Source organism: Pelecanus crispus, chromosome Z, assembly GCF_030463565.1.
Source record: "Pelecanus crispus isolate bPelCri1 chromosome Z, bPelCri1.pri, whole genome shotgun sequence".
Lineage (NCBI taxonomy): Eukaryota > Metazoa > Chordata > Aves > Pelecaniformes > Pelecanidae > Pelecanus > Pelecanus crispus.
Window position 1 is genome coordinate 32441461 of NC_134676.1, and position 23553 is coordinate 32465013.

Below are 23553 nucleotides of genomic sequence, written 5' to 3' on the forward strand. Positions count from 1 at the left end.
GAAAAAAACCAGTGTAAAAAACCAGGGAGTGTAAAAAACCAGAGGTCAGTGGCTTCTGAACTCAAAGCTTGTCAATTAAAACTGGAAGATACTCTAAATCACTTGCAGTCATTTGTAAAACCCATCCTGTGGAAATAAAACAAGAGCAATCCAGAGATATTAGACATCTTTTTAAAGATAACTCTTGGTATTTTTCCTTATGGAAAGCAAACCGTATTTTAAGAAATGGTTAAATGTATTAGCGAAGTGCAATACTGTCACATTACCAAAGTCTCTCCAGAGGAGATACCAAAAGTTAGCCAATTCTAACAAATTAGAAGATAACTTGAAATTTAGAGTAGATTAATTATAAGACATCCACATCAAGGAATGGGAACTCAGCACTCTTACATACAAGAGAGCAAGTCGCATGCTTATATGCTGACAATGAAAGATCCCAACAGGAACAAAACTGCAAGATGATCGTTAGGTCAAACTTACCCACTCAAGTTGTAACACTGAAGAGACAGGCAAAAGAGTAGGAAATAAGTTTTTAACAGACACATATTATTTGGAAAAGATCATCTAGATAAATAATTACCACATTCCATCATAACACGAATTTTTCTGCATTGTGCATTTGCCAAGGACCGTGAATGCAACCTACAGAAGCATCATAGCTTTCAGTGACTTCATCCAGTGACAAAAGTAATGTTTAGAACTTTGCCACCTCTGTCCCCCCACCACGTGAACAAGCATGTTTTAGCTGAAGGTCTTACTTTAATAGGACGGATAGGATAGGTAGGCGATAGTCCCCACATGTGCGTTAAGTATGGTTATATTTTACGTAACATCAGAATAATATCATGAGGCCCCTTCATTACAATTGCCATCATATTATGCTAATGTTACCTCCTTAAATGGAGTTTTCATTTTAAGAAACCCACTACTTAAACTGCCATTTCAGCGGAAGAACCAAGGCGAACTGCATTCACATTGACACGAAGTATCACTATATCCCCAAGAGAGCAGTAGTCTTTAAATAGTCAAACTGTCAAAGAAACACCATTTGTTGCCAAAGTACTTCAAATTCTTGTGAAAGTGTTTGGCATCTTGTTAGAATGTGTTTGCTACAACAGCGTTCTGCATCAGAGAGATTACCCTAGTAGTGCTGTATTGCTGTCAATATTAAAAGACAAAAAGGTCGTAAGTGCAGGACCAACCAGAAGAAAACGTCCAGTTTGGAAACCTCTCCAGTAAGGCATAGAGTTGAGGTGACTTTTGATCTTCTCCAAAAAAGTAATGTGCTGCTATGGCGAGGGAGACTATTCCATCAGAATGTTTTTCTGGGGTCTGAAAGTGAGAAAAGGGCAACACTGTCTTTATGATTGTCTATGGCTTTTAAACATAAGATCAATCCAAATATACTTTTCTATAGACTTCATACCTATGCAACAAACTTCATCCTGCAGCTCTTTGTTCTATATGTTAAAACACTTCCTATCTTCAAACCTATCAGTCTGATTACATGAGTTCAATTTGACTTGAACTTGCAACTAGGTATTTAGATCCCAGTGGCTCTCACATGTTACGTAGCTTGCACATGCTCTAACTTCAGCATTTGTATCTGTCAGTTTTGCTGACAAATCAAGACATGGACTCCAATATAGCATTTATACTGATCCTTCTATTGTGAATCCTTAGGATGAAAAGCCTTTTCTGCATAGCTTTGCCACTATCAATCTTGCAAAGCTTGCTACACTGCAGATTCCTGTCTGCCTTTATCAAGTACCCTCAGAGGATTATTTGGTTGTTTAGAGTGCCTGATCCATGAAGGAACAAGGGACTTTCAAGTTCTTGTAATATTTACTCAGAGTAAGACACTGTTACACCTATAATAAAAACATATAGATCTGCAAAAAGTTCTTCACTGGCAAGTTAACAGGGTGGGGGGTGGATCGCACTGGAACAGCAATGCTGGAAGCCTTGCTTCCAACTGAAAATAATGTAAATGAAAATTCAGAAAACAAAGATTTTACAACTCTCTTCAGCTTTAAGACAGGTGAGTTTCCCATCAAGGACTCCCTGTAATTTCCCAAAACAAAGCAAACAAAATACATGAAAAGGAAACTACTCGCAATAGGAAAAAGAACTCTGAAATAACAGTAATAAAGATATAACTTTGAGAACTATGAGGTTAAGATCAGAGAAATCCAAACTTATGACCCAAGACCATGGAGACACAGAAAATATTCTCCCTTTGGCTGTTTGGCAAGTTAGTGGACTAAGCATCAAAAATATTTGTGAGCCGATATATAAAGTTGGGGGACAAGTTAAAAGAGGGAAGCTAGAATTAGGATCTATCAAATAAAGCAAAGCTTAAGAAAGTTATTATGACATTTTTCACATAAGAATGCAGAAATGGTGACAACAGGGCAGACCAAGGGATTGCCGGGTTTCCAGCAGCAGCATACTCACTGACAGCTCTATCCAGAAGTGCCACGGTGTAGCCTCGAGCCCGTGGGAGTAAAACACAAAGTAGTCTCCTCCTAAGCTAGCAACTGGTGTACCATCCCCAAGAGACCAGGTGGACAGAGCCGACCCTTCATGTGGCCGAACATACAGAGACACGTGACTTGGACCTGCAGGGACAGGGGTATGTATTCTAGATGTATCAACAGGTGGAGGTAGAATAACCATCTATTTTCCTATACAGTAGCATGTTATCTGTGTATTACCATTCGTGTCTCCCAAAACATGACAGAACTGTCTTCTCTACAGAAGCAGCTTCAATTATTTCTAAGCAGTGAGATAAATGAGATGATGATGCAGGAGAGGGACGGAACTATAAAACGGACTTTAAGAAAGGACTTGCTATAAAAAGATCAAGGCTTACTCAAAATAGACAAGGTTATCAGTCCCCCAAATAACAACTGCAACACAACACCCACAGCTTCTAGTGTGTTATGAAACTGAATTAATTCATGCTAATCTCACAAAGCTCACTATCTTGGGAATTGCACTAGAACCTGCAGTACTGGAGTCAAAACCTGATTTATTATGGGCATAAAAATAGACACAAATCACAAACCAGAAGCTTCAGTCACTCACCAGATACTTCAAAGCTTAACCTCACAGAGTTCCAGGGCATCAGCTCCTTGGACAGAACTTTAAAGCGAATGGGGCTTCTTGGAAAAATTTCTGGAGCAGGAAGATACCAGTTTTTCCTGTTTAAAAAAAAAAAAGTTTTAACTTATTCTCAATGCAACAGTCAGAGGTACTAAATATGAGAAGCCAAGGAGAAGTTTTTGTATAGTATATAGCTGACTGTGCTGTTACTAAATGAAATATTCAAAAGCTACTGATCCTAGCAGAAGGCAGGTAAAATTAGCAGCTTGTGGCCCAGCAAATATTTAAAGGGCATATTCATGGAAAAATAGTCAACCAGTGTCTTCATTCATTACCTTCATCTGCCCTAATTTACAAAATAATAAAATAAGTAAGAATATTTGCACCTCCAGACTGGTACACTTTTGCTCACAAGATTGTTGGGGTATGAGAAATAGTCACAGCAGCTATTTTTCTTCTGTGGACACCAGCTACTCTAGACTTCCTCTGCTGTCAGCTGGGGTGAGGAGGGGAGGAAGGGAAGAGACATACATACGCCTACTCTGAACTGCCCTTTAGAAGGCCCCCCCTTCAACTTATTCTCCACTTGTGCTGACATTGATTTTCCACATGTGAACTTCTACAGCTCCTGCAGCAGACCCAGCAATCTCCTGCTGAGATTCTGGCAGAAGATGCTGCACCTAGACAGAAGTGTAAGTGTCTTCTGAAGTGGAAGGATTATTTATTTTTAGACCATGATTAGCCTTACTTATTCTTCCCGTACATAAGTGAGATTGCATAAATGACAATGTGCTTTGGCAGTAAGTGCTCAAGTGAAGCAGTGTTCACACCAACCGGAACATGAAATGCACTGGCAGAATCCAAGGAAGGCCACAGAAAGGAGCCTGCTCCTCACATGGAGTTCTAATGGTGTCATTGATTTCAGGTACATGGGGAGTTATGTGAGACATTCCATTATAATCAAATCCATTAATCCATATACCAGAGTCACTTTTAACCACATTTCCATCTACATCATGAAATCTTCTGCTCATGTGCTAGAAGAAGAAAAAAAAAAAAAGATACACAGAAAGATAATTGAGCCTGTGCAGCTTGCTAGAGTCAGAAGTGATTCTGAAATACCCTCCATGTCAATCCTTGAAGTCTACTTCATTTTCAGTATGCACTGAACAGATATCTGAGTATTTATGAATACACAGAGAGAATTACTCAGATAAAAGAAACATACCGTAAAAAAACCTACATTGAGAAGATGGCTGTACCTGTAAGTATTTGCTCATCTCCCATCATGTTCACTTTTTAAATTATCATTGTTTACTCAACTCTCCCACTTAAAGTCCCCTAAAAAACCCTGCTCTTCTGATGGAGATGAACTGAACACAGAGATTGAACATGGGAAACATTAGCAATTCTTTCAAATCCAGGAATAATTGTTAGATCTTTTAAATCAAGCAAGAAAGGGAAAGTTACTCTTTTTGGGGTGGAGGGAGGGGATGTTAAGCTTGGAAAAAAACAAACACTCTTGTAACCATAAGCAATACAATACACAAGGCTTTTCTTACCTGAAGAAAGACTCGCTTAGGCTTTGGATTAGCTGCATCAGAACTGTAAGGAAAGAAGATTCCACTACAAACGAGAATCAGAGTGACTACAAACACAGTAGTTAAAGTTATTAGCGTCGTTTTTGTACTTTTGACAAGGTAAATGAAGTTAATCTAGAGAATAAAAAGACAGCCCAGTTATAAAACTGCAAGACTTAATAAGTAAGACACTATTCACACTAACTCTAAAATCCAATTATGGAACTGGAAGTACATGAACAAGATATAATTGCAAGTACTACCTGACACAAGACACTTCTCTGTAATCTCCATATTTAAAACCGAAAGGAATAACATGAATACTTCACGGAGCTTTTAAAAATTCCCTATTTTTTAAAACATCTGCCAGCAAAACCCTAGAACCTTTGTAGCAATGGCAGCAGCAACTGCCCCCCCAAGAATTCTTTTTTGAAGTGTAATATATATATTGTTTGGCCACATACTATACTTCACCTAAAATGAATGCCTGTTCAAACTCCAGCATTAAATTGCACATTTTACACCAATCTTTACTACATCATCATAGAGCAGATAGATTTTTCATAGAATCATAGAATCATAGAATCATCTAGGTTGGAAAAGACCTTTAAGATCATCCAGTCCAACCATTAACCTACACTACCAAGCCCACTCTAGACTAATCAAGGGTAGACCAGACTAAACCATATCCCGAAGTGCCACAGCTACCCGTTTTTTAAACGCCTCCAGGGATGGTGACTCCACCACCTCTCTGGGCAGCCTGTTCCAATGCCTGACCACCCTTTCCGTAAAGAAATTTTTCCTAATTTCCAGTCTAAACCTCCCCTGGCGCAGCTTAAGCCCATTTCCTCTTGTCCTATCGCTAGCTACTTGGGAGAAGAGACCGAGACCCACCTCACTACAACCTCCTTTCAGGTAGTTGTAGAGAGCGATAAGGTCTCTTTTTGTAACACTTGCTTCAATGACTTTTCTTTGACTAACACAAAACATGGAATCTTTGACACGTTTCCTGGAAGTTTCCTGTAACATTTAAGATATTGTCAAATTATCATTAACTTCAAGTATTAATTTAGAAAAACATTGATTCTAAACTCTAGAGAAAGTTTAAAAGTTTTGAACAACATTTACAAATTCTACTTACAAAATAGGATGACAGAATTGTAGTGATGACCACAATAAATCCTGCCAACACCACATCTGGTAGAATTTCTGAACCACTTCGTCCCATGATAGGTGTAAACATTTCAAATACAGTCCAACTAAGATACAGCATATACAGATATGGAACAAACATTCCCAGCATGTACATCATGATAAACTTCACTGTGGCACCTATAGGGGACAGGAAAAAAACAAAAGACAAAAAAAGGTAAAAGCTTAAAAGGACATAAACATACAGCTTTACTAATATATCCATATACTGCTGCAAGACCCAATACACAATACTGGTCCTCATCCCTGACATGGATATGGAAAGGGCATCTCATTTTGCATAGCTAATGCCAATATAACTCTTTCAAAAACACCACAAATCTATTCCCACATTACCAAAAAAAAAAATTAAGCAGGTGTTCTATCCCAAACAGTTTAAATATTACAGTACTTTTTAACAACCTTTACTGTCCAAAGTATCTGATCACTCATTAATAACTCAGAATAGTGTTGTTCTTTTTAGCCTGAGACACAGGATGTTTTTCAGTGTATTTTTTTAAAGAGCTTCTCCATACTTTCAAACTGTCTTTAGTTCAAGAACACATTTTCTTGTTACAAAAATATCACGTGGTTTCTTTGACTATTCAAATTCAAAGTTTGGGATTTCTTTTGCGTAAATAATAGAGTTTGAAGGAAAACACTCAATATACAAGAGTAGGGGCAGATGTTTAGAAATACAACTTCCCCCCCTAAAAACTCATACCTTTTTGACTGAATTCTTTATGGATCATCAGCTTAGCAAGTAAAGGAAATACTACCCATAGCATACAAATGAACGCTGAACAAAGGCCTATCTGAGTAATCACAGCCAATGCTATAGACCAAATCATCAATGAGGCATCAAAAAAAATATCTCCCAGGTACTGCTCATTCATATTCTGTAACAAAAAAAGCAAACACACTCATTACTGAGCATGTCCCATGTATCACATCCCATAAGAACACACAGAAAAATACTTGTTTATTAGACACCACCACATACATGTATTTGTTAACATACATATACCAGTTAGCACTCCCCTTCCCCAAACAATTAAAAAACCCAATTCCAGACAAAGATATGATGGATCCACCCAGAACTTTCCATACAATCAAATTTCAGTAAGTTCTTAAAACTGCTTCAAATACTTGGATGAAGCTGGATTTGGCTGACAACTTAGGTTTCCTAAATTCCCTTGCCCAAAGCTTGTACAAATGGCCAAGAAGATAAGTAACAGCAAGCTGAATGACTAAATATTACTGTGCCTAAAACCTAAGCCTAACAGGCTCAAGTAGTCAACAGCATTATCTGTCAGATACCTCAAGGCACCACCTAAAGGCCCTATTTGTTTTTAATACAAAACCATTAAACTACCATCTAAACATATGATTATAAACATGAGATTGTTATGAGCTGTAATTATGACATTATCGTGCCTGTTGAATCATGTTGGTTAGTCCATAAAAAACAAATTCTAAGCAAAAAAGGCAGATAGACAGCGATCATGACAAATGACAGCAATGGAAAGGTAACACAACCCAAATCCTCACCAAGCCTTGCAGGGGCCTAAAGGACCTTTACCTATTGTAGAAAATAACATGGGCTATCAAGAGCTCTGTTGCATCTCCAGCTGTGGTCAAAACAACTAACAGTCAGAATAATGATAGAGGGAAGGGTGACTACTCAAATTTTTACAACAGCTTCATTTAGAAAGCTCTGTACAGCACAGATTACTATATTAGAAGAGTGCATGACAGAACTAGAAATTCTGATAGATGCAAGAAAAAAGCTCTCATATGAACTATCTGAAAAAAAAAAGTCGTATTATTTGCTTAGAAAGTTATGAATACGAATGACATCACCAAAACAACATGCATAATAAAAGGGCAGAATAAAATAGAGAGAACTGGAATTCCAAGTTTCACAACAAAATGCAGATAAGTTTGATTAAATAAAGAATTAAAATGTTAAAAGATACATAAGAAGGTACCGTACCAAAATAAATTACTTAATTTAGGCAACCTATCATACAAGTACTTTCAGAGGTAAGAATCTGCTAAGATTCAAAGAACATTCACATATATATATATGTAGATTCTGTAATTATCAAGAACATTGAAAGGTATCAAAAAACCTAAATGCTCCACCTGTTGCTCTGCTCTCTTACCACTGAAGCAATGGCAGGAAGGTGCAGATAGGGAAAGAAACAGTACCTTATACTGTATTGTACTAGGCTTTTCCCTTTTTTCTGAAGCAGCTCCTAAAGGTCATCAGCAAGGAGAAAGCCTTAATCACAAAACTCGTAACTCCCTGATTTCATAGAGCAACCCCTATGCTTAGATGAAGCAATTTTTACAGCAACATTTTAAATACTTCTGATACAGAAAACTTTTTTCATCTTTTTAATCAACTCAAAAATTAAGTCTTCCACAGATTAAACACATTACCCTTCAACATTATCAATGAAATCCAGCTTACCTTGTAGAAGAACTTCTTGGCTAGTGTATGCACTAGAATGAGCTTAGCTGCAGCTGCAGTGCCATACAGAAACACAGAAACATAGAAATGGGTGTACCAAGAAAGAGACCGTCCAATGACAGAAACAAACACTGCCACTACAAGGACTGCCACCAGTGTGCAGACCCAACTGGTCAGTGTTAAGCCAAATGCACTAAAGAATTTCTTCAGGTTATGAATAGCTACAAAGAAGAAAAAAGAAGTTTCATTCAACAGTCATGTATTCTACTGCAGACTACCATCAAGATTGTCATTACGCCACAATATAATATAATAATAATATATATACACATAATAATATTATATTGTATAATAATATAATAAAAAGCTTTAATGACCAAAATAAAACTGCATGAGGAGTCCGCTCAGCAGATTTCTTAACAGCATGGTCTAAATCACTTAGCCTATTTCTTTGCAAGTCTTTTTACAGTCTTCCCTGCTGCAAGATTTATTCCCAGAGTACTAGTGTATTTTGCAGATTTCCATGTTCCTGGTAGTAAAAATTTCTCTAGGGAACCAGTGGAGCCACTCTACCATTATAAAGTCTCAAAACCAAAACAACGCAAAATTCGAGTTGCTTTTCTTGTAACTTTTTCTTACTCCCAAAATGTTTTGTTTTTTTTTAATTTTTAAAGAGGTATATTCCTATGCATACCTGAAAAGATCTAACTAGAAGATTTAAGTTGTTTTACACTTTTTATTAAGCTTTGTTATCTTTTTCCCCATTTGTTGTTTTCTTATTTGCTCCAGCCTACAGACAGGTGTTAAAGAAACATGATTCTGAAGCCCTACATGTGCTAACAGAACAAAGAGTTTATATAGATACTAAGCAAATTGTATTTTTTTTCCTTTTTCAGATCTTTAAGATATTTAATTTTAATCTTCATGAAAGGATAAGAGCCACAGTCACAATTCATAAATGCTAGACATCTAGGCCTATCATAGTCTTTCTTCATCATAATTATTCACAGTTCAGAGATTTAAACACAAAGCAACTCCTACGGCACACTGCACACCTAAAATTTATTTCTGAAGTTTATCTAAAAAGATGCCTTAATTGCTTGAAGACTTCTTCATCTACTAATTGCTATTCGTTAAAGAGTAATGTGATTGATTTTTTTTTAAGAACTAGACTTACCTCTGGTTTTGGGCTGTAATATTTTCTTGCTTAAATAAAGAAAAGCAATTGCTGCTGTAATATAGTTCATGATGGTGCCAACACGAGCAGGATAAGCCAAGACAAATAAACCAAGTACATCAAAGAACACAACATTTCCATGTCGATACTCAAAAGATTTAGCCAACTTATCTGATGTTGCTAGGTATTTTAAGACAGCTAGAATATTGTCACCTATTAAAAAAGGCAGATACACAACATAACTACATCAGTGTTGATGAATTAGTACACAGCATTCTTTTAAATGTAAGCATTCTTAAAAATAAAACTATTGAAATATCCTCAATAAGGATGTGAATATACAACTGATTATTCTGAAATAGGTATTTGATGGTACGCATGGCATAGTACTTTCATGAGTTAATCTATACAGCTGTCACTAAAGTAAGTATACTTGTGAAGCTTCATGTATTTAAATACAGGTAACAAACACCTTTTGTTTTCCCACAGTACAGCCAAAACACATGTAATCAAATGAGAACAACTGTTCTCAACCTTCATTTTGCTTTTACTTGACCTGTAAAAGAGCTTATTGGCTGAACAGGTTTGTCTTTTTTTTTTTTTAAGCTGTGATAGTTTAGCAAGAGATGTTCTGTGTAACCACCATGACCAGTAAAATCACCCCTCCAACAGGAATTTAGAAGTGTTACTTTCTGTCTTGCAACTGCATTGGCACAAGAAAGCGTTTAAAACTTTTAACTGTGCTGGTCATCTAAGCTGGTTTCTGTATAAGCTTCAAGAGGGAAATGGTCAAAATTCTGGAGGCATTTAGGATTATGTTAGTTTTTCCTGGGAAGCTAAAGGTCTTACTGTAATTTTCTTTACTGCAGTCTGTCAAATAGCATGCTATGAGCATAACCTGTTAGTAGAAAATAAATCCTGTTTATCCACAGTCTGTGTGCTACCATGTAAGTTTGACTGAGATCCATTCTAAAAAAAAAACCTCTGGGCAGATCAGTCTCTGTGCCATCAACTTAACCACAAGCTTCTCATGATGAACATTAATCAGTAAGAGGACTTACTGAGAGAAAAGGAACACAAAACGCTGAGCAATCAGGTAGAAATGCTAGATTATAACCTTAATTAGATTTCACAGTTACTTTCAAATCAACATCACTGGATGCTGATAAAGTTTATCTTCTCAAGTTGACCAAATGTATTCCCTTTGTATTTTAAAGACATGTATTTTAAAGAACACGTTTAGAATGTTCTAAGTGTGTAATTAAAAATATGAATTTCTTGCAACGTTAGTCTTGCAGCAAAATGAAAAAGCAGCTACAACACTACTCTTTACTACATTACCAAATTCTTGAAATACAAACCTGCTCTCTGAATAGAATCTGTTACAATTCGGTCTGATGTGTCATATTCTGTATGATAAATGTAGCCATTTTCAATAAAAGCCAAATCTATTCCTACAGAGAGAGAAAAAGCACGTTTGAAATTACGTAAGCCTAAAACCTCAGAACAAACATGTGAAAGCCTCAGATACATGTCACACAAAACATTGCTCTACTTTGTAGCCCACTCACTTTCCTTAAAGACGAAGAAAATGGTCTGCTTTGTAGAAGGAAGACTAACTGGGATTCCATGTGTATTTAAAAAAGGACACTTTTAAAACATTTAAAAAAAATTTGTCCTTTCTAATGTATTGATTTGCATGACATCTGTACACAAACTGATTCTACTGGAGAAACACATGAAAATTCTTAATCATCTCAGCTTCAGAAAAGATGTACAAGGTGCTTTCCAAACATTTAGTAGTAAAACATCAATAGAGATCCACACAGAAAAGTAATGAAAAGCAGCACTGTGAAACTACAGAAACACCTTCTCAAAATACGCGGTGTGTTCTTTTTACTTCTAATTTGTACACAGCTGTTCAAATACCAGTCTGAAAACTCTTAATTTAAAAGTCCAAACAATTTGTAAAAATAAACAAAAAATATTTACCAAAAAAAAGTTTCCTGCAAGATTAATTATACATTCAGTGTGTCTCAAACACACACCCCCTCAGCTGCATATGCAAAAAAGTTGCTGTCCACAATCTGAATCCTCACAATTCTGCAGAGGTTTAATAAATCAGACCTCAACTTTACCAATGGGCAAAGAGGAACAAACTAGTTCTTTAACTCAATTATTTAATTTCTATTTGCGTAGAAAAAACAGAAGTCAGTGAGAACTCATTTACCATTTATGATCCAGGTATGATTCTGAACAAATAAAGAACACATTGTACACAGTCAGCTACTTTATTTTCAGGCTAGAAGCATACTTTGGAACAGTTCAGAATACGCCAACATGTTTTGTTCTAAGAATCAACTCAGAAATACCACTTTTCTTGAAAGCGAATCCAATGACAACCTGTGCCAGACAGCAAGGATTTTACAGAAGTTTATACTCGTTTGATTTGTGTTTGCATTGTGTGTTCCACATTTTTTCCCACTGGTCATTCTCTGCAGTATGGATAGCAAACTGTAAATGGATTAACAAAACCAAAACCAGCTGTCCCTGTGCTTGACTATGACAAAAAAAAAAGTAATGAAAAAGCATTAATTACTAAATCACTATCTTTAAAAAAGATGATTTTGCTTTATCCATTAGGTGCAAACATTTAATTCCTGCAAGCAGGTTATCAGCATCATTACCAAAATGTTTCAAAACAGAATATTTAATAGTGTACTGTTAATTCCTGGAGTGTTTTCCTGATTTTCAGGAAACTTTTCTACCATGTAGTTTCTTTCCGGAAAACAGCAGTCTCCAAAAAACATCCTTAACAACCTACATGACAAATGAAATCTAAAGGCTCTTGCCTTAAAAAAACAAGCAGGAAAATTCGCTCCCAAACTGAAGGACAAACCTAATTTGAGCACCTTCACATAGTGAACTGCAGAACAGTCTCCTTGTTACAAACTTAAGATAAATAGTTGAATAATGTGCATTGACATGTCTTCTGACAACATACCTGGAACATTGCCAAAATCTCTGTAGATGCGGAAGTCTGTATCTGCTGGGATAATACCACTCTGAAATATTTCCTGTGCCACCACAGAGGCAAAGGGATGTTTCGCTGCAACTACATATGCTTGTACCAACCAAGGACTCTCAGGTCCTAACAAAAGATGAGCAGAAAGTTCACAACAAATACTTTTGAACTTCGGTTAAAGACGTATCTTTAGAGTAACAAACAACGCCAAAGGAACTCACTAGAGTTTTAGTGCTGTTGCCCCACAGGGTATATACTAAGTGCATTTGTGTTGGCTGAATGACTCACACTTGAGAAGAAGAATTAGTTACACTTGGGGCGAAAAAAAAAAACCAACCACTGATGCATTCAGTGTTCAGTGGCAGAGTAGATAAGCCATCTCCCGAAAAAGACCCAGCACTAGTGAAGAAGTAGCAACATTTAGCAGAGTTTCCAATTTATCATCTGTGTGTCACACCTCAAAATTGTTGTTTAGAGAAAAGTCTTTCCGCTAAAACATTCAATGCAAGTAAACAATTAAGCAGCTCCAGCAGGAGAAGGAAGTCTGCAGTCCAACTAGGATGGAGCAGAAGTTTAACTGTAGCCTACAAAACAGAGTTTTGCTGCTTCCTGAGCAGCAGATGGGAGTTCTAATGACAACATCTCCCTGCACGGATTTTGAAAGAACTGCTGTGAAAATTAAATAAAGGATATGAAAGTATGAGTATAGAAGATAATATGAGATATCCAAAACTGTTTTTCTCCTTTACCTTGATGTAAAAGGGAAATACAAATTCTGTAATTCTGTTCTACACAGGCTTCCCACCTATGAGGCAACTTCTACAGCGGTGCTTTAGCCTACATGTATCTAAAGATGGAGAGCAACTTATTTGCTGCACAGGGTTGGGAAAGAGGCACAGAGTTTCTCCTGTATTTGGCTTATGAGTCACTTTCAAATACTCCTCCAAGTCTACATTGTTTATTATCAAATTATCCTAGTGTACAAACTGGACACAATGCAAGCTCGTACCTGTTTGAAAAACAAGTTCTTTTCCTCCTACACCTGCTGCCTCCAGGTTAATAAAAGCTCTAATTGACTTGGCCCACTCATGTTGTGTAATGAAGCCGTGACTAGCCTTGATGGGAAAACAAAAAAAATATAGGTCAAATACCTTCCAGACCAGCCTAAACATTATTTTCCATTACATGATATGATCATAATTCAAGATTGGACAAGGCAGCCAGATCACTTACAACACAAACACATTCAGAAAATCCAAGTCTTCTAATGAAATTAATACGGACAATATTCTTAATCTGAGTGTATTTTTCCCTTTGAAATCAAATACATTTTCCTTGGAATGTTAAGACTGGCATTTAACTAATATTTCAACAGATTAAATACAAGCCATATCTGCAGTTACTCTTTCCTTTGTCACAGTCTTAATATACAGTTTTGATGTATATTTTATAATTCTGGCATATTCTCACCTGCAAAATATTTTCTTCTGCACCATTAAATAAGAATATCACAGCGTGCTGCAGGGGCTCTGAAGATTTTGAAAGTGTGTTAAGTATTTCAAGCATCACTGCGCAGCTAACAGCATCATCACTGGCACCTTAAAATAATCAGCAGAATAGTATAGTTTACAACAAACACACAGAATTGCAACAAAGACCAGAGAAGAAAAAAGCTTTATGCTATCTCAGTCACTTAATCTAACTGAGGTACAATTATGTCAAGCTTTAGTATGTTTTCTGCTACTGCTTGTACTCTTTGTCTATACCAGTTAAAAGCAACAGCAGAAAGGAAAATAACTTTCAAAAGTTGAGCAAGTGAAGTACAAGGTATCAGATCCAATACTACTGTTCAAGAAAAGTGGACTAACCAGGTTACTAAGCAAGCAAAGTGATCATTATCTATTTTTCTAAGAACAATACAAATAAACAAGGACGTAATTTGCACTTACAGCATACTCAAATTTTAAAACATAAACATTCCCACACAAGTCACCCTAAAGCATTCTACACTATTACAATGCATTCAACTAAGTGGACAAAACCTCAAAGTAACATAAAGCCAAGACTGCAAAATAAAGCAAAGGAAACACCAGAATTCGTACCTTTAAAACATTCTTAAAAATGAAGGTATACATTATAATACAGTATTTTCATGATCAGATGCTTTCCACCACCCTTTCTTTGAAGAAAACCCCTTTTGCTCTGAGCTCAGTAGTCATTCTCTTTTTGAGTTCCTCATCCAACACTATCCTAGACTTACTCTCACTTCCTCACACCTCCTCTGATGCCCTGCCATTTTTTTCATCTTGATTAAGCATCCATCTTTTAGCCAAGCTCTCCCATTGCCCCACTTCCCTCACTTCAGTACAAGCTGTAGCATCTCCCTACCCCACTCTAATCAATAAAATTTGGGAGAAAACAGAGAAATTTAACCTCACTCCTTTAGGCCTGGGTTGCATATATGATGCCGATGCGCACTGAGATGATGACAGCGTGGTCAGGCCTCAGCATGCTATTTGGGGAGACTCATTAGCTGCTAAAACTGTTTAATTTACACATAAACCCCAAAATGTTACCAATACACTGTTCTCTAATCTATTTCTCAGAAATTAATGTCTTGTTCTGCCAAAAGGTTTCCAAAAAGCCCCCCCAAAATATCCCATTTAAAACCCTGATTATATTGCTACCTGAATTTATCAGTAGTCTACTCTTAGCCTCACTGAGTTCTTTTATCTAACTTAACGATGTGTTGAAAACTCAGCAGAGAAGTGATTATAGTTTTCAGCAAGATTAATCACTTATCTGCCTCGCTGTGAAGCTAAGAAAACCAGAAGTTATTGGTTTCAACAGACAGATTTACATCTGATTAAAGCAGCCATGTAGCCATGACTATGACATAAGCTCACAGAGAAAGTATCATCCTCAAATATTTCATATACAGCAAAACTGACAGGTTAAAACAGATTTTATGGCAAATATCAGTAACCTAAGAAACCCACAATATCAGCTGCGTCTGCGATGATAATTTCAAGGATGTTTCTGCCTTCGAGTTTATTAGAAAATAATCAAATAGGTTGTATAAACTGAAAGCTAGTACCATTAGAACAAGAGACATGTTTTAGGAGTTTACAGTGTATGTTTTTCCTTCACAAGGACTTGAGCTTTCTAACAGTGAAGCTCTAATGGTTTACTAAATTTTGCTTTACTCATTCTGTATGCATAAGCATCAACAGCAGATTATGTTTTATTACCTCATTTTCAAATACATTACTCATTGATCACTAAGTCCTGCTGATTCTGGTTAAATAACACATTTTTGGTAATGAAAAAAAGCTGTAAGAAAATGACTTACAGAAATACAGAATAGAAACCTTGCTTAGGTTATGTGCAAGTTTCACACTGAGAAAATGAAAGATGGGCAGTTCCTCGCTGTTGCGGTAAAGGACTGGGCTGCTTTGTGATTAAGGGCAAGCATACAGGCTGATTTCTAGCCCCTCCACAGACTTCTGTATAATCCTACACAAATCACTAATATTTTTTGGTACCTCTGTGCAAGGTTGGTGACATACTTTACTCTCTGTGTAACTGTAAAGAAAGTAATTGATGTAGACATAATCCTGTGTTACAACCCATACAAGCGGTTTTACAATTTACACAGGGCATCAATTTAAAGACAGTTTTCAATAATCATTTTATTATGCTTGTAAAGTATTCTTTCTAAGTCTAGGCATCCATATTTAGACTATAAATAAAGTAATTAGCACCTCTGCTGTTCCTAAATCCTAAATAATAATCCTGCAGTTATTAAGCTTAATTAATTATTAAACTCATCTTGCCTAAATATGATTGAGGAGGAAGAGAAGTTTTGTATACTATTTGTTGACAGAAAAGAGGCACAAAGAGTACGGCAACTGCTTTGTTTCTCTAGCTAATACTCAACTGTTTTCTCAACAATGAAGACTATTTACATGTGCTAATGAACAGGTTTACCCCCAAAAATAAAATATCATGTGGGGTGTAAATGAACAAACTTCAGTAAAAGCTGTGCTGTTGGTGACTGAAATCGGTAGGTATACTTCAACTGCAGTAACAGGCACGCACTTGTGGCTAAGTGTTACAACAAATGTTTTCGTGCTGTATCCAGTTCAGTACCTTCCTGGCACTGTTAAAACCATGTATTTACAAAGCTGTTTACACCCTTGCTGCAATACTTATGTAACATAACATTTATAAAAATGCAGAGGGACAAGAATAAGAGAGTACACAACAGTGACAATGAAAGTAGCCATGAGTGAGCTGTACACACTCCCAAGGCAACAGTACCTTAACTACTGATGACTACAGTCTTTTTGAGACGGAAGCTTTGAATGTCGAAATGAAAAAGAAAAACTTGGCATAGCTTAAGGATATCACATTAAAAATTTGAGATACAGTACAATACCAGCAAAGGGAGGGCAAAACACAGACTAGTTATTTAGGGGGGGAGGAACAGTCTCTGGCACAAAGCATCCTGTGGAAGGAAAGCCAGGATTAAATTTGTACAGAACAGAAAGACCTCAATGACAGGCAGAAGCAGCACATGAACTACATGCATAAGCAGTGAATTACAAGAAAGGCAGACATAACCAAACTTTCTAGAAATCTAAATATAGTATTCCTAATTTGCTGCCTCCCAGAGAGTGAAATCCTGACTGGAATACGACCAACCTGTCACTTTAAATACTGAATCTCACTGAAATCAAGCAGACTAGGTGACACATGCAGTATTCTAGCATGTGGCTATAAGGCTACTTGGTATGAGAAGACAGCGAGCCAAGTTCTGTGGCTCATGTAATATACAGAAACGCAGAATGAACATGTGGACCTACCCGGGCTATTTGGTACGGAATCAAAGTGACAATTGGATAACACTGCATGCTCAGCTCCATTTCGGGGTTCCAGCTTCACTACGACATTGGTTATGTTTGCATAGTAACTAGTAAAGCCTCCTAAAAAGTCAATGCTGAAGGAGCCTGTGGGCCTCTGTATGTCTACAGATATCTTGTGAGCATCTGTGCTTTCTCTTTCTATTGCCCTAATTTGTTCTAAGAGGTAGTTAACTGCAAGAACTTCATTTTCTGGACTTCCAACTGTTCTGGGCCCAATTGCTGTTATGTTGTCAAGATATCCCCTGTAAGAGATAAATTACACATTCAGCATCAACACGTTCAACATTTAGTATGTAACTTATCTACAACTCGACATTTTTGTACATTGTTCTATTTCAAGACTGACAGTAAGTGGAAAAGACTAAAGCCAATTAGACAGTAACTGTAGTCAAGATGCCAAAGATCCCAATGGTAGTGGGCATACAGTACTGATCTGTACTCAGGGCTCCTCATCCTACCCATCACAACATTAAACCAAACTACTGTTTTTCTGGTTTGAACATGTCAATCGAAAAAGAAACAAAAGGGTGAATGGAGAAGCTAAAGATTTTATCTTTAGCAAGGTTCTATATATGCATACATGCTCTTCCCCGAATGTCTGAATAAGCACACTCTTTGCAAGATTTACACTGACTAAAAATTTGCAAAGAAACTCTCCCAGACACTCCGTACTTTATAATACTACGAGAATTAACCTGTGGAGGATGCTTTGTTTGATCAGCCCAAAAAAGCACCTTTAAGAGGCAGCCAAAACGAGAGCTGAAGCCCTTACAATATTTTTACCTACTTTCTGCAAGCGCCCAAGCAAGCTCTGCGCTCTGGCCAGGGCAGGGAAGGACACAAGCACTCTGCACAGGACAGGCACCCAGCAACTGGCGGCAGCGGCCCCCACCGCCTTAGCCAGCCGGCGGGACGCCCAGAGCGCACCCCCGCTGCACCCACAGGACCAACCGGACGCTGCAGAGCCTGGCTCGTCCCTGCGCCCGCTCGGAGGCCGGGCCAGGCCGCGCCGCTGCGAGCCTCCCGCCGGGGCCCCTGCGGAAAGCGCACGGCAATCGCAGCTGCCGCCGCTCTCGGGGCAGCCCCGGGCGGACTCTGCCCCGCGGCTGCCGTGACAGCGGAAGGTCTCACGGCCCTCCGCCGCCCGCCCGGCGTATCCTCCACCGCCACGGCCACGGCCACGGCCACCGCCCCGGGCAGGAGGGGCAGCCCCCGCCCCGCCCCGCCTGCCGTACCTGGCGCGGGGGGCGCTGAAGTCGCGGGGCCCGGCGGCCGACGGCGGGCTCAGCAGCTGCCGGTGCGAGACCTGCACCAGCGCTCGCAGCCCCAGCAGGTACAGCAGCACCAGCGGCGCCCCCCGCGCCTCGGGCAGCGGCAGCAGCCGCCGCCGCGGCCCGCCCCGCTTCTTCCCGCCCATGTCGCGGGCGCCGTCCTCCCGCGGCGGCGGGCGCCGTCGGTCCCGGTCTCGGTCCCGGTGGCCGCCGGTCGCGCGGAGCCGCCACACAGCCTCCGCCGCGTTCCGCTCCATGGGCCACGCGCTCGGCCCCGGCTGCCGGCGCGAGCTCCTTACGGCAACGGACGAGGGTCAAACAACCTCCCTGCTCGGCTGGGCACGGCGGGGCCAGAGGGCGGGGGCGTGGCCCCGGCGAGTCACGTGGGGGGAAGGGCTCGGGCCCCGCCCCCGCCCCCGCCCGCCCACCGCCGGCCGTCGGGGTCCGTTAGGCACGCTGCGCCTTGTCCCGCCCGTCGGTAACGGTCGGTTCGCGCTTTGTAGGCCCGGCCGTGCGTCCGGACACAACACCGAGGCCGGGAAGCCCTCGGCGGCGGCTGTCGGTGGAGGGCTCCGGCCCGGTAGCGGTGGAGCCCTCTGTCCCACCACAGCGCCCGGGCGAGCAGCGGCCTGACCCTGCGCCTGAGCCAGGATCGCCCCGTGCTTTGTGGGCAGCGTCGCCTCACTCACAGAGGTGTACAAGCCTTCTTGTTTTCACCACTCTTTTTTGGTTAAAATGCAAAGTAAAGCGTGCAGAAGTAACTGTGGTGTCAGTGGAGGGAGCAGTAAAGAGTGCCACAAACCACCACACTGGAGATGAGGGGTGGTGAAGTCTCGCAGACGTGAAGTCAAGGCACTGGCGGTGCTTGGGGTTGCTGCTTTTTTTCCCCCCACTGCATTATGTTTTTGGGATTTCGTAGCCGTAGCACTGCCCTGACTGGACCTCAGGTAGCCTGGGGTGAAGTGCAGTAACTCTTGGAGGTGCTAGTGAATAGCAGCTTCCAGTGAAGTCGTGCCAAGGAGAGCACCTGTGAGGATGGCAGGCCTGAGCTGTGACACAGACTGTCACCCCTGCAGCACTCCATTTGCTTCTCTCTGGGGGAGCACATTTCTGCCTGCTCTCGTGGTGCCTTTGAATGATGCGACAGAGCTGCTCGATGGTAATTTTTCCTATCTTTATCATACTGCTTTGCAATGCACCTGGCTACTCCTGAAGATATCCTAAAAGATACTTGTCTCTTGTGCTTTGTGACATAATCTGGAAACAAAATACCTAATGACATGAACCCACGAACCACAGAAATGGCTGTTTCAATATATCTAGTGTTGCAGATGAACACTGAACATTGCTGCTTTCTACACTGCCTATGTGTTGCCACATGGAAGCTTTCTAACTGGAGTTGCAGTACCCTTTGGGATGAAAAGTCTGAAGGAGTGGTGCACTAAAATGTGATGACTATGGTCTCTGCACACCTCAGGTGCTTTAGTAAATTTCCATACTCTGGTTTAATGAGTTTTCTGATTGCTTCATTGCACCCTCAGTACAGAGAAGATTATCGCTTACAATTTATGACTTGCAACTCCAGATTGTGCTACTACATTTAAGACCCAGTGACATAGTTCTAGGCCAACAGGTTTGTTTTACTGTTTTGTTCAATTTTTCTTCCTTCCTGCTTTTGTTTCACTTCCCTGTGTTGCCTTCCTCTTCACAAGTAGACAAACATACCCCCCAGTTTTGTTCTCAAACGTAGATTTTACATTAGAAACAGCTCTACTATGAAAAATTCCAATGGAAATGTTTTCTTAAAAATACAAGTGCATAATTAATCCAGTGAAATGCTTGCAACACAAATAACCAAAGCTAAGTAAATGTAAGCCCCCAAAAATGTGATGGAATGGAAGCTGCCCTTTGAAAATGTCATTATTAATAATCTGTATGGTGGTATTACTAATATACATAAGAAAATGTGGTTTAAAGAAAGATGCAGCCAGATATTCAGTCTGGATCTGCATTTCTCCTTTGAAATTCCTAAGTAGGTCTTAAAGTTATGTAGAGAAGTCAAACAAAGCACCAAGTATGGACTTCCATCTTTTATTTTGATTTCATCTGTAATATCATCAGTACTAAAATACTGGGGGCCACCACTCCTGAAAAACGCACCTAAGCAGCTTTATGCAGGGGCAGTTCCTTTCCAGCAACACATTTTGCTGCATTTCAATTTGACTATGTCAGAACAGGCCCTGCATTATTGATCCGGAGGGTAGTACACAATTTGAGAAAATAGGAGCCACACATCATTCGTTTGTTTTGGCTCTATGCTTACTTGAGGATTAGAACTATAAAAGAATTTAATCATTTTCTTAACGGTCTTTTTCCTTTCATTCTTTGGGCAACATTTGAACATTAAAAACCCTTCAGTTAAGAAAAAGACCTGACTATGCTGATTTTGGTGACAGTCATACTCTACAGGTGAAAACATTTTTAGTATTCCATCAATTCAAAATTCAGAAGTAATTTTCTGCTTTAGATCAGAAAGACTTCTGGTGTTTGGAATACCGAGAGCCCTTTTACAATCTCTTCTGAGCACAGCATTTGGGAGGGCACTGAGCAATGTGAATTAAGCTGGAAGCATAGTGCATACATGTTTTGACATGACTGGAATGTCAGGGTCAAATACATCAACAAATACAGTGACCTTTATTGCTCTGTTAGTCTGGAATGACCAATTTAAGATAATTGGATCTAATTTCCAAACAAATGATTCAGCATAGATTCAGTTTGACTTTATGTCAAGAAGGCTGATGCTTAACCTAATATCTTGCAATCCACGCTGCTTCATTTTGTCAGCTCACAACAGAGAGAAATACCTTGTTCACTGAGCATGAATTATACTTGTAAACTATGTTTTAAGCAGAAAAAGTAAAAATCCAGTCTCTCATCCACAGGGACTATGGGCCTGCTTTGTTTTCTAATTTAGCAGCAACACCTAGTTAAATGATAGCAGGATAACATCCTTGCTTAACAAATGAATACAAATATGAGCCTTTTATAGGTTAAAGCCAGCACCAGCTATTTAGGATAAGAGCACTGTCTTCAGAAAAGCATTTAGTTTTGATTAAAAATAAAAAATGATGAAGCATCCATCAAATAATTGGTAAATTGTTCCCAAAGTCATCTTTCTCAAATGTGACTTATTTGTGCTACTAATTTCTTAGCTTCAGTTTTCCATCCATTGGATCATCTTATATCATTGACTGATAAATTGAAAATCACTTTGTTAAAAGATTTCTGGTCCACTGTAGGTATGAATGCATCAGGATCAAGAGTCCTCTTACATTCATCTTCAAGCTTGAGCTTTGTAAGCTGCTACTTTTCCAGTCCTTTCATCCTCCTCCTAAGTGTTCTCTGGTGATTTCCAGTTTTTCAGTAACTTTACTGCGTTGCTGAACCAAAAGGAGAAGTAGTATTCCAGCGCCTACGCCAGTGCCAAATACAAAGGTAAAATAATCGCTACCCTGCAGGGAAGCAGAGCTGTTTGTTTGCTTTAACATAAGCATGCTGCCACAGTTTTGAAGTGTCAGTTCTGTCTGGCTGTCTTGGGGAATCCGTTTCTAGCACTACAGCGTGTTCCAGCCATCCAGTCAGTGTCCCGGTCTGAGAGACGGGATCTTCCATGCCAGTTTTCAGTGAAAGTGGAACTCAGCAGGAAGCAGGAAACCCTGTGGGAGGAGAAACCAGATTTTACATCCTGAGTTTCCAGGGCCTATTGTGTCAGCCTTTCCTAGTGACACCTGTGGGTTTGGAAAAATCTTGCTTCCCTGCACTGAAGCCAGTGTTGGAGCATTGAGCATCTGAGCCCTCCTGCTGCAGTGGGGCTAGATCTTCACTCCTCCCTCAGGCATTGGATCTATGCTCTCTTCAATCACATACCCATCAGTCATGCTCCTATACCCACAGTGTTGTAACTGGAAGCTCATATTGAACCAATTTTCTACCCTGTCTTCCAAGAGTTTTTTTGGGTCATTACTACCCACAGTCCAGTCCTCATCCCTTAACTGTGTTCTGCCTCTGATTCTGTATACTGCAAACTTGAAAATGTTTGCGTTGCAAACTTGGTAAGCATTCAGTATTGCTCTGAATCAACAGGTGTTCTTCTTCATTATCTGTAGCCACCCTAGTCCTAAAAACAAAATCAGGAAGAATATTTTAAGAACTCAGTGCAAGAATCCACCCTTGTGAAAATACAGGGCAGTCTTGGGTAGTCTGTATTCAGTTCAGATATAAGCAGCTGTTCACTTTGAGAACTCTTCTACATGGGCACACTTTGTGCTGTCAAGGAAGTTTGCATTTCTTCTTGGTCTTTATTGCCTCACTTTATCATATAACTCCACAATACAGCATCTACCTGTGGCATTGTGTATGGTAGTGTAGCTTAAGAAAATGGCACAGGGAGTCTAATAAGCTTATATCCCTTGATGTCTGTGCTCTTAGCTGAATCCTTGTAAAAAATCTTTCCCAGACATCAACCAGAGGATATTTAGCCAAAACATTTAGCCACATACATCCATCTCTTTCCCAAGATACAAGGACAGAAGATGCCTCATCAACACTCCAGACATACCCAAGAATTGGGCATTCCCACCATCATCCTGTAATTAAAGGAGAATGATTAAATCCTGGTCACTCATTTCAGAACTGGAAGTGGAAGAACCACCCACAGATTCTAGATTGATAGGGTGCAGATAGACTGTTGTTTGCATCAGCACTGTACTTAACCTTTTTGTTTTGATAAGC

At 39.5% G+C, this 23553-nt stretch overlaps 1 protein-coding gene across 1 annotated transcript; it reads right to left on the reverse strand.

The window, feature by feature from the left end:
* Nucleotides 1-1167: 1167 nt before the first annotated feature.
* ERMP1 (endoplasmic reticulum metallopeptidase 1) lies at nucleotides 1168-19016 on the reverse strand. Its single transcript, XM_075726905.1, has 15 exons — nucleotides 18724-19016; nucleotides 17429-17730; nucleotides 14031-14158; nucleotides 13570-13675; nucleotides 12540-12686; nucleotides 10897-10989; nucleotides 9536-9748; nucleotides 8359-8579; nucleotides 6604-6778; nucleotides 5830-6020; nucleotides 4671-4823; nucleotides 3943-4145; nucleotides 3091-3206; nucleotides 2458-2621; nucleotides 1168-1332 (listed from the first exon to the last, which is right to left on the reverse strand). The coding sequence occupies exons 1-15, from the start codon at nucleotides 19014-19016 to the stop codon at nucleotides 1168-1170; spliced, it is 2670 nt and encodes an 889-aa protein (XP_075583020.1).
* Between the last annotated feature and the right edge of the window lie 4537 nt (nucleotides 19017-23553).